At 45.0% G+C, this 12,319-nt stretch overlaps 1 protein-coding gene across 7 annotated transcripts in view; it reads right to left on the minus strand.

Moving 5' to 3' along the window:
• Positions 1 to 11,677, minus strand: part of MAG (myelin associated glycoprotein) — a 71,480-nt gene extending 59,803 nt beyond the window's left edge. For 2 of the 7 annotated variants that reach the window (XM_081868988.1, XM_081868989.1), the window contains exon 1: positions 11,428 to 11,677. In XM_081868988.1, the coding sequence (XP_081725114.1) occupies positions 11,428 to 11,596 (169 nt within the window). In that variant the 5' untranslated portion in view covers positions 11,597 to 11,677. The remainder of the gene's footprint in view (positions 1 to 11,427) is intronic. The other 5 variants (XM_081868994.1, XM_081868991.1, XM_081868996.1 and 2 more) reach the window with 4 other exon arrangements.
• Between the last annotated feature and the right edge of the window lie 642 nt (positions 11,678 to 12,319).

Raw genomic sequence — 12,319 nt, forward strand, 5'->3', positions numbered from 1 at the left:
CGGTTGTAGCTGATTCTCCCTTTCCTGCCTCCGCTGTTGGTGTTAACTTCCCTCCTACGGGCACCAGCTGTGCCCGCCTACCCCTGGCAAGAGGCCCAGGCCTGCTAGCTCTCTGGAGGCGCATGTCCCAGACTGACTCCTTCGGAGGGGGAAAGCTGGAGCAGCTCTCGAGAGGCACTGAACAAGACGGGAAAGGATGTCAACGCCTGCAGTAGCAGTAGCGGAATGGAAACGGGTTGTCGGTTTCTTTCTGAGCCCAATTCAAGGTGCCCACGTTAGTGTTTGAAGCCCCAAATGGCTTGGGCCCCAAATACAGTGGTACCTCGGGTTAAGAACTTAATTTGTTCCAGAGGTTCATTCTTAACCTGAAACTGTTCTTAACCTGAGGTACCACTTTAGCTAATGGGGCCTCCCACTGCCACCACGCAATTTCTGTTCTCATCCTGAAGTAAAGTTCTTAATCTGAGGTACTATTTCTGGGTTAGCAGAATCTGTAACTTGAAGCGTCTGTAACCCGAGGTACTACTGTACCCACAAAACCTTCCCTACAGACCCTCTCAGGTGTGGATATCGGCAGAGGGGACCCTCTTGGTAGTTCCACTTCCCTCAGAAGCTGAGGCGGTGGAAAGAGAGTATTCTCTGTGGCAGCCCCTAAACTGTGGCATTCCCTTCCCAAAGTGGTCTGTCTGGCTTCTTCACTAGACAGCTTTCGGCAAATACTGAAGACACTGTACTTTTGACCCCTTAGATGTTTGTTTTGAGAGTGCACCCACCCAATTCATGCCAATGCAGCGCTCACTGTTTGCAATTCCAAAAGTTCGATTTCTACAACCTGCCCTGGGAAACAACAACAACAACAACAACATCCCTTTCCAGCCTTTCTCAACCTGTGGGTCCCCAGATGTTGTTGAACTACAACTCCCATCACCCCTACCTAGCAAGGCCAGAGCTCAGGGATGATGGGAGTTGTAGTCCAACAACATCTGGGAACCCACAGGTTGAGAACCGCTGCAAGCCGTCATAGTCCCCCCCCCCAATCCTGGGAACTGTAGTTTGTTAAGAGTGCTAAGACCCGTATGCCCCTCACTGAACTACAATTCCCAGAGTTCCCTGTAAAGAGGGGTTGATTGTTAAACCACTGAGAATTGTAGTTGAGGGAGGGGAACAGGGGTCTCTTAGCCTGGAGAAGAGGAGGTTAAGGGGTGATATGATAGCCATGTTCAAATATATAAAAGGATGTCACATAGAGGAGGGAGAAAGGTTGTTTTCTGCTGCTCCAGAGAAGCGGACACGGAGCAATGGTTCCAAACTACAAGAAAGAAGATTCCACCTAGACATTAGGAAGAACTTCCTGACAGTGAGAGCTGTTCGACAGTGGAATTTGCTGCCAAGGAGTGTGGTGGAGTCTCCTTCTTTGGAGGTCTTTAAGCAGAGGCTTGACGACCATATGTCAGGAGTGCTCTGATGGTGTTCCCTGCTTGGCAGGGGGTTGGACTCCATGGCCCTGGTGGTCTCTTCCAACTCTATGATTCTATGATCAACTCTCACCACCCTCAAAAAACCACAGTTCCCAGGGCAAAGCCATTAGTGTTTACCGTGGAATGATACTGCTTTAAGTGTATGATGCAGATGGGGCCTCAGTCTAGGGCTGCTCCTCATCTCTCTCCTGTGTGGCTGTGGTTTGAAACAGGCCAGGCAGACTGATCTAACATGTGGGTCACTGGAGTAATGGTCTGTGCAGTCAAGGACTTTCTAGATGCTCATTCCCTAAGTTTCACAAAGGTTTCTTTCCCGCTCGCAGAGCGGCGCCCTTCCCTGCTCTGCCTTATTTCCTCTTGACAATGGCTTGTGTTAAAAGCAGATCGTGCTCAACGCAGCGCCGCGAAGCAGCCGCTCTGGAATGGCACAGCCTGGCAGCGCCACTCAAGGAAAGGTCACAGAACAAAGCTGTTTGTCCAAGCTAGGCTCAGCCCGTCCCTTGCAGAGCCCAGACTCTGTTCGCTTACATCACACTGTGCAGCCGTGCTGCGGATCAGATGCGAGGGGCTTCTGGGGTCATTGCACCCTTTTGCAATCTTATTATTATTATTATTATTATTATTATTATTATTATTATTGATGTAACATGAATCTTACAGCCTGGCAAAATCTTGATGGCTGAAACTCCACGCTTAGCATTTCTAACCTGTTGCCCGGTTAAAGAAATCTTAGTCAATGAATGACATTCGTTTTAATAAATTAGTGAATCGATTCAGCTGGCATGTGCCAGCATTTGGTGAAAATAAGTCATTTTGGAATAAAAATGCCTCCCCCACCCCGCCCACACAGGAGATGCCAGAAATTGAACCAGGGTCCTTCTGCATGCAAACAAATTCTTTACCACTGAGCTACCACCCTTCCTCAAAGAAGGACCTATGAAATAGTGGTCTGGGGCAGGGGTTGATGACTTTTAAGATGGTGGTTGCCACCTGCAAACTGCAGTTTTTACATCTGTATATTAAAACTCTTAACGTCCTATTTTTTAATTCTTGCCTCATAAATCAGAGAATTCTTTTAAGGTGATTATAAAAAAAAATTTAAACTGGTTATGGTCCTAGGCCTAGTCTGTCAGGCTTTGCATTCCAAAAGGCAAATGGATATTTGAAGAAATTTAGATACTCAATAGGTTGGAAACTGACGCAATGTCAAAAAAAGAGGAAAACGCATCACTGAAATCCAGCTTGAAGTTACATAAGGGCGTGGTACTTCTTTGCATCTAGTCACCTTAGGAATTAAGTGGAGTGAGGGGAATCAAGACCACGGGGGGGGGGGGGTCATCTAAAGAGGGCAAAATGATATGTGTTTGTCTGTCTGTGTGTAAATCATGATCGGACAACCTGTAGCCCTCCCGATATTGGTGCCCTCCAACTCCCATCAGGATGTTGCTCAGAGATTATGGGAGTTTTAATCCAGCCACTTGGACCATAAAGAAGGCTGGTCACCAAAAATTGATGCTTTTGAATTATGGTGCTGGAAGAGACTCTTGAGAGTCCCATGGACTGCAAGAAGATCAAGACTATCCATTCTGAAGGAAATCAGCCCTGAGTGCTCACTGGAAGGACAGATCCTGAAGCTGAGGCTCCAAGACTTTGGCCACCTCATGAGAAGAGAAGACTCCCTGGAAAAGACCCTGATGTTGGGAAAGATTGAGGGCACAAGAAGAAGGGGACGACAGAGGACGAGATGGTTGGACAGTGTTCTCAAAGCTACCAACATGAGTCTGACCAAACTGCGGGGGGCAGTGGAACACAGGAGTGCCTGGCATGCTCTGATCCATGGGGTCACGAAGAGTCGGACATGACTAAACGACTAAACAACAACAACAACAACAATCCAGCCACTTTTGCTGGTCCACACCTTCCCCATCTAGACCAGGCATAGGCAAACATGGCCCTCCAAATGTTTTTGGGACTACAACTCCCATCATCCCTGACCACTGGTCCTGTTAGTTAGGGATGATGGGAGTTGTAGTCGCAAAACATCTGGAGGGCCAAGTTTGCCTATGCCTGGTATAGACCCCGTGCTGCTCATGGTATGCATCCTTGGGCAGCCACAGAACCCTCTAGGAGCCTGGCAGCGCCCATGCTTCCTTCCTGCCTTGGGCCTCACTTTAATAAAGTGTTGGGCACCGCCATTTTTATTTCCCACAATGCCACTGATGTTGCGTCACTCTGCGGCATTGTGGGAAATTTAAACAGCCCTTCCCAGCTGCACGGTGTTAAATGTGAGCTGATGCAACCTGCTTGCCACTGCCGCCACTGAGCAAGCCTGCGGGAGGCCATCCATTTGAAGCAACGCGATACTACTTTGAACAGCCACAAAGAATTATGGGAGCTGTAGTTGGTTAAAGAGTGCTGAGCAATGAACATGGATTCTATGCGCCTTGACTATGGCTAAAAGATTGGCATTGATGAACTGGAAGAATAAAAATAAGATCCCTTTTAACCAATGGATTGACAGCATGACAACATTCACAATTGCCCATTGATGTAGGTTTTGTTTGGATATAAAGTTTATATAAGGTATAGTGGGTTATTAATAATCATATGTATTAGGACAGTAACATTACGTATACAGTGGTACCTCGGTTTAAGAACCGTCTGGTTTAAGAACGATTCAGTTTACAAACTCCGCAAAACTGGAAGTCGTGTCCCGGTTTGAGAACTTTACCTCGGTCTAAGAATGGAAGCTGAACGGTGGAAGGGAACTGGCAGCGGGAGGCCTCATTAGGGAAAGCGTGCCTTGGTTTAAGAACAGTTTTGGTTTAAGAACGGACTTCCGGAACGGATTAAGTTCATAAACCGAGGTACCACTGTATATCTATATAACAATTTATGGAAGTGTAACTGATTATATTTAGTGTATTACATTATATCCCATTTTCTTATTGTATTTTTAGTTCTCGTTTGCATTTTTCCTCCTTTTTTCCCTTACTTTCTTCACTTTATTTAGTCTAACTGAAAGTCTCTTAAAATAATCATCATCATCATCATCATCACAATAACAACAGCAATAGTGCTGAGAGTTGTTAGGACAGCTCCTTTAATGGTCCTCCTACTCTCCCTTCTGTCGATTCTTTTTTGTTAAACCAGACTTGGACCAACCAGTCCTTCAAACAGAGGGCTGTCCTCTGTAAAAAAGGGCACATGGCCACCCTAATCTTGGAATCTTGGAAGCCTTTCAGTTGCTGCCAAAATAATGGGCCGCTAGATCTTGGCAGAGAAAATCTGTCACTAGGGCTTCTCTCTACCAAAGGTTAGAAAACAGCACAAACGTTAAAGATTATTGCAATATCTTACAGATACATTCCTGTAAACAGAAGGTGGATGTGCTTGTATCGAAATGGCTCTCAGCTTTGCTAAGTCTTGAAGAATCGGCATATGGCAACGAGGCTCGTTGTGTTTTCATATTGTTACAGCTCAGCATTTCGGGAGAATTCAAAAGAACATTTTGAAGTTCTTAAATAATTTTGAAAGCCTCCGAATGCTTGATGTTTCCAGGCAACGTAACTAATGATGAAAGATTGGCTGTCAGAATTGCCACTTGGGATACATATTAGTAATGAAATTCAAGGGTAGTTTTTGGAACCCAGTTTTCTGCAGGCCAGTATTGGTTAACGTGGTGGGGGCAGAGCGAGCAAATCTCATGCTTTTAACAAGGCATGTAGGTCTAGTGATCAAATACCACAATTTTTCAGAGTTTCCAAACTCACAGTGGCGTGACCTAGCAGCAAAACAAAGAGAGGCAGTGCGGTATAGCCATCGCAGTCTAGGACTATGACTGAGGAGATTTGGGTTCAAATCCCTATTCAGCCAGGGGCCAACTTTGGGACAATTATACTTTGTCAGTCCAACCTTCCTCATAGTGTTGTTCTGAAGATAAAAGGGTGTGGTGAGTGAACCACATACAGTGGTACCTCGGGTTAAGAACTTAATTCGTTCCAGAGGTCAGTTCTTAACCTGAAACTGTTCTTAACCTGAGGTACCACTTTAGCTATTGGGGCCTCCTGCTGCCACTGCGCCTCCGCCATGCGATTTCTGTTCTCATCCTGAAGCAAAGTTCTTAACCTGAGGTACTACTTCCAGGTTAGTGGAGTCTGTAACCTGAAGTGTCTGTAACCTGAGGTACCACTGTATATTACCAGGCCAGGTTCAAAGTCCTTGCAAGATCCTTGCAAGACCCTTAACAACTTGGGTCCAGGATACCACAGGGACCACCTGATCCCTTATCCCCCTGCACGATCCCTGAGGTCTTTTGGGGAGTCACTGCTGATGGTCCCCCATGGCTCAGATCCACTGCATCCAATGGGATGCACTCTTGGGGTCTATTTCAACTCAATGGTTCTATGATTCTATGCTCATATTCATCAGGAGCTATACGTTGAATATCGGGGGCACGAATTTATGGAAGCCTCTTCCATCTGAGGTGAGAAAGAATCCCCACTTTCCCTGTTGAACTTCCAGCACCTGAATATTTAAAAAAGAAAAATCCCAGAAAGCATTTAAACTGAATTTTGACTTTGTAGTTTTAATCAGTTTTTAATTTTCATTGGATTGCATTCCTTGTACACTGCTTAGAGACAAGTGCCAATAAGCGGCGTATAATGTCCCCGAATGAAATAAATAAGAAATACTTCCTGGAGCTCCTTGGAGGAAGGGCGAGATAAAAATATAATAAACAAGGATAATGAAAGCTGTTGTTTAGGTTTGTTTTCTGCAAATTTAGAACAGGTCAGCAAGGAGGCAGCATAAATGAACTCACGCTGCCTCCTCATCGTTGAGAATGATACCCTATCTTAGGAACCTTTCAAAGCTCAAGACTGGGGGCTTTGTATTATTATTATGCCTTTGTATTGCACTTTCAAGTGCTGCAAGCGAGAACACTTTAAACACAAAGCGCGGCCAATGTGAGAGAACATAAAAATACATCTTGCCAGGGTGCTGACAAGGGGTTGGGAGAGCTATAGCTGCGGAAAAGCAATCCCGCACTTTGTCTGCTATTAAAAGCTCTCCTCTTCACGCTCGGATCTGAACACCATGTAGGAGCTGCAGCTTGTTCAAAGCTGCTTTTGTTGAGCCGGCCTTTGTGTTTGTTCATGTGTCCCTGCTGCCCTCGGGTGGATAAAATCAAACGTGCACTGTGCCAAAGGAAAAAAAAAAAGCTTGTTCAGTTTGGGACTCGTTATATAAATTCCCTCCATTCCAGTGTGAAGCAGGAAGGGTTGATAACTCCACACACACACACCCTGCCTCTCCTGAGGTGGGTCTTGAGCTGCAACTCATAGAATCATAGATTTGTAGAGTTAGAAAGGACCCCAAGAGTCATCTATAATCCAAGCCCCTGCAACATAGGAATGAGAGCTAAAGAATTTTGATAAGATGCGATATGATAATCTTTATTGTCATTGTCCCATACAGAACAAAGAAACTGAAAAATCTACATAAGACATTCAGAACCCAACAAGCCTGCTATCCCAGCTATCCCAACCTGGTTAGCCCCTAAAAACTCTGATACCCTATTTTTAAATACAATATACTCCCATACAGACTCCTTACAACGCGTTTTAAAACCAAAATCGCATTTGGGTAGAATCCCTGACAGATGGCCGTCCAACCTCTGTTTAAAAACCTCCAATGAAGGAGAATCTACTACCTTCTGAGGTGGGTCTGTTCCACTGCCGAACAGCTCTTACAGTCAAAAAGTGCTTTGTAATGTTTAGCCGGAGTCTCATTTCTTAGCATTTGAATCCATTGATTCGGGTCCTACCCTCTGGAGCAGAAAACAACTTCCCTCATCCCTGGCCCACTGGCTAAGCTGGCTGGGGTTGGTGGAACTTGATGGGAGTCCCAACTGGAGAGCCAACAGGGCAGCCACAGTTGTTTTAGCAGCAACAGTAATCCGGCAGGTGATGCTTTTCCTGTCACAGGGGCGCTGTGACAGGAAAGAAGCCACATGCTGAATTTTTTACTCGCTTTGGGCCACTGCTGAGAACAACAACATTGCATGGCAAAAAGTTCTGCCCTTAGGCTGGAGTGAAACGCTCCACCAAATCCAACCCAACAGATCTCCAGAAGACAGCAGCATCTTTTCCAAGGCTGCCCAGCAGCAACCAGTGTGCCTTTTTTGTCAGCCGTGCAGTGTTTAGGGAAGCTTTTAATGTTTAATAGGTTATTGTATTTTAGTCTTCTGTTGGAAGCCACCCAAAGTGGCTGGGGAAACCCAGCCAGATGGACGGGGTATAAATAAAAAAAATATTATTATATTATTATACCTTGCTGAACAGCATTGGCTGCACGTCCATAGGAAATGCAAGATAATTGTGAGAGGGTGACCTGCGGCTAACATCCAGTATAAATATATGAAATAGCTGCCTTGTACTCAGATCCTTGGTCCATCTACTCACTGTGTCCCCCTGACACTGGCTGAGATCCTCTGCTCTCGGAAATGCGAGAGATTCAACCTGGGGCATTTTAAACATACGTTGCAAAATGCTTGGTGCACAGGAAACGCTTAGAATCCAGTAGAAGAGATTATATTTGAATGAGCGGACATGAGATTGCAAACAAGTTGATAATTTGTTTGGAAAAAATTTTTAACGATGTAAATGGGAGCGGGAGACGTGAGGGAGTCCAAAGAAGTGATGAAATTGTTGTGATAGAAGTAAGATCGTTTATTATGTGTGCATTTATATTTAAAAAACCTTAATAAATATTTATATAAAAAAAAAATAGAATCCAGTAGAAGAGGCTGCTGAACCAATTCCTTTGCTGGAGGATTAGTGCTGTGATGCCCTCTATACTATGCTCAGGTTGTATATATGGGTAAATATAACCTAAAGATGCCACAGTCTCCATTCACCTTCGTTCCAGACCTCAGAAAAGGGCTTGAAACCACCACCGACGTGTCTCGCCACTCAGAGACTGGGATTGTGCAGAACAATATGTGTTTTTGAATAGGCTAAAGGTTTTATGATTAGCCACCGCACCAACCCAGAGAACTTCAAAATTTGATGAAGGCTTTGAGAATTCAAATGCAACACACACACACCCCTGCCCATCCGCTCTGCAATTTGCAAAACAATTTGCTAAGAGTGCTCCCATCAGAGACAAGATTCTGGCCCTGGCATCCTGGCCTTCCTGGTTACTGCTGAAATGAATTGGGAGGGTGGGGTGGAATTCTCATGCAAATTGTGGCATATCAAATTTACTTGCAAAGGAAACCGCAACCTTGAAAGGTTTATTCCATTTTTCTCCCATGCCACATTCCTGGCAATGGGCACTATTTGATTTAAGAGTTTTGGGAACACCAGCTGAAAAAGTGTCAAACCCGACCACTGAACACTGCAAACAATTTACTCTCAGCACCACGTTTTAAAACATTTCCAAATCTATTGTTCATATAACAATTTCAAATGGCTGACCTACTTTCTGAATTCAGTTTCAGTTCTGCTGAATTAACCCTTTTGGATCCGAAGAAGACCTATTCCTTTGCACCATTCCTGGCCACTTGCTCTAAGCTAAATATTCTCAAATTCTGCACTCTCAAGGGCTACTAAATGTACATAAGGAAAGAGAAGCTCACCATTAAATTTACACATGACCTCCCCTGAATAGCAATGGGTGAAAATGTCCATTTCAGTTTTTAATCTTTCCAATGTTAAATTCAGTTCTCAACTTTTTCAGTTTCTCATGTTTTTAAATATAGTTCTCATGAAAATTCATCAACATTTTAGAAAGAGTGTCTCCTAATATGCACAAGGCTGTATGCAATATTACCTGAGATACACATTTTAGAGCAATTTCCCCTAAACTCATGCATCTTTGCCTGTTTTTTCCATGAATATACATCCAAGTATATGCATTTTTTGGGTGCATTACTTAACTGGAGAACTGTATCACAAAATTTGGGTAAGTATGAATTCAGAAGGTTGCCTGTGTTTTGGTTCACATATTGTTTCAGAGAGTGTGAAGAAGATAAGCTTGCCTTTAAATGTGGACTGAACCAAATCCCTACTCATGATGCAGACATGCAGCAGAATGGTGCAAAGTTGACTTTAACATGGAGTGGAGGGGAGGAATGCCATTTTTAAAAGACTCTTATAGGACTCACAAGCCATTGACTCAACATTCATCCTGATCCACATGCAATGTGGTTACATGTCTTCTCATCAGTGCCAGCCCAAGATATTTTGGCACTTCAGGTGGACACACACACACACACCAAATGGCACCTCCCTTCTTGCTCTGACATCGGGATCTGCTGCACCAATGAATCCTGTTACCTGAGGCAGTCTCCTCACCTTGCCTCATGGGTCGGCTGAACCTGCTTCCCATCAATTGTTCATTCATCCCACCCTTTTCAATGCATTTCCCCATCACTTTTCTAACAGCAAAAGGGCATTTTAAATTTAAAACAACATGGGTGAGAAGGCACTTTCATTATGCAAACCTAAACTTCTTAAATCACTCCTGTATAACAGTGACCTCCTGGAGGGGCACCCTCATAGGAATATTTTCTGAAAATAATAAATATATAAATAACCCTAGCGCTAGGGCTCTATTTCAACCATTTCTGAAGAGCGCAATTTTTCTAGTTGCAAGAACATTGCACGCACCCCACCCATTGCCAGAAAGGAACTGTCAAAACTGTGATTCTGGCATGCGATCTTGAATGAAGCTCTCCCTTTTTCTATCACTTCAGGACCGAGGAGCTGTAGCTCAGTGGTGGAGCATCTGCCTTGAGAGCAGAAGGTCACAGGTTCAATCCCCGACAGCTCCAGGTAGGGCTGGGATAGAATCTTGTCTGAAACCCTGAGAGCTGCTATCAGTCAGTGTAGACAAAGTTGAGCTAGATGGACCAGTGGTCTGACTTAGTATAAGGCAGATTCCTATGTCCCTATGTCTCCACATTCTCCTGCATGTAGATCACTGGAACATACAAACCTGTCTTACACTAAGTTAGACTACTGGTCCATCTGACTCAGTATTACATACCCTCCAGCATTTCTCGAATGAATAATAATAATAATAATAATAATAATAATAATAATAATAATAATTTCAACAATAACAGTACCCCACCCATCTGACTGGGTTGCCCCAGCCACTCTGGGAGGCTTCCAACATAAATAAAAACATAATAAAACATTAAACATTAAAAAAAAAATTCCCTATACAAGGCTGACTTCAGATATCTTCTAAAGGTTGTATAGTTATTTATCTCCTTGGCTTGGGGGTCACATAACTCCAGTGCCTTTTTTCTGGGGGTACGCAGGGGTACACATACCATGAAGCTCACAGGCTGACCTGGGGCCAGTCGCTGTCATTCTACCTAACCAACTTCACAGGGTTGCTGCGAGCATAAAATGGAGCAGGGAGAACCATGTACGGGGTCTTGAGTTCCTTGGCATATTGTAAATAAATCAGTTTCTAACAGGGGTCTTTCCCAGCCGTACCTGGAGCTGCTGGTGATTGAAGTTGCGTCTTTTTGCGGGTGATGCAGATATTCTGCCATTGAGCTAAGATCTCACGAACACACACCACAAAAATGTCTCCCCCTGACTCTTGCTCTTGATAGTGAAGCAGTAGGCAGGCTTTATCCCACATCTTGACTGAGTTCTGGTGGTGTTCCACCAAGGGACATATGCCACAGATGTGGCTCATAAGCCAGAAGTTGGCTACCGCTACTCCGAACAACTGCAATCTCCTTTCCCCCCCAAAGCTATAAAAATACCTTAGCAGCTGTCTTTTGATTCAAAACTGCTCTCTGGCTCTGCTTGGAGATCAATCCATGCTCTGACAATATACAAAAAAGAACTAGGTCCTTTGCCCTCATCGGTGAGCCTTCCCACAGAAGCCCCTCACAAAAGTAAAATAAAACGGCACTCACCCAGAATCTGAGGATGGGCTTCTCGTGGAATCGCTGCTGTCCTTCCTCCAGCAAATACGTCCCGGGAAACCAGACAAGTCCTCAGACCCAGCCAAGGGTACCAGGTTATGCCAGCCTCAGTGGCCAGCGAAAGCCAAGGCAGATCAGCCCACAAGGGGAAGCTGAGCATCCAGAACAATGAGCCCCTGTGTACACTTTGGGCGTAGAGGGAGCAGCAGTGGCGAGATGTCAGGATGAAGTGATGCACACAGATGTGCCAGACGTGGAGATCGGGCTTAAGTATTGATGGAGATGGGGGCAGGGAGGACCGGAGGGTGGGGAGCAAAACACCCAGGAAAGGAATGACTTGCGGAAGTAAACAGAAGTCTAGGATTGGGTTGCTTTGTTAAGCAGGGGTCCTGTAACTGAGCTAGGGGTGTTCTCAGCGGGTGGCCCAGGGGGCCTGAGCCCCAGGTCTTTTGCATCAGGTCCCTGATCTCCTGCCACATTCTTTCCCAAGGGCCACACCTCGGTGGCAGAGCAACTGTCTTGAATGGAGAAGTTCCAGTGTTCAGTCCCCAGCAACTCCAGCTAGGGCTGGGAATATCTCCTGCCTGGAGCGCTAGAGAGTCGCTGCCAGTTAGTGTAGGTGGCACCGAATGGACGGAGCAATGTGCAAGGCATCTTCCCATTTTGCCTTTTTAATTTTATAAAAAATATTCTTTTGCTTACTCGGTATACTGTGGAGCACAGGGCTGGTAAGATCCAAGGTCTCTGACACCTTAATACGCCCAGAGGCATCCAAGCATGTAAACAGGCACATGCCCATTTGCATCGTGAGCCTGTGCCTAGCTATGCCCCTGATACCATGGATAAAAATCAAAATATAGCAGCCAACATGGAGTGATGGACA

The sequence above is a fragment of the Podarcis erhardii genome, assembly GCF_964252035.2.
Source record: "Podarcis erhardii genome assembly, chromosome: 7".
Lineage (NCBI taxonomy): Eukaryota > Metazoa > Chordata > Lepidosauria > Squamata > Lacertidae > Podarcis > Podarcis erhardii.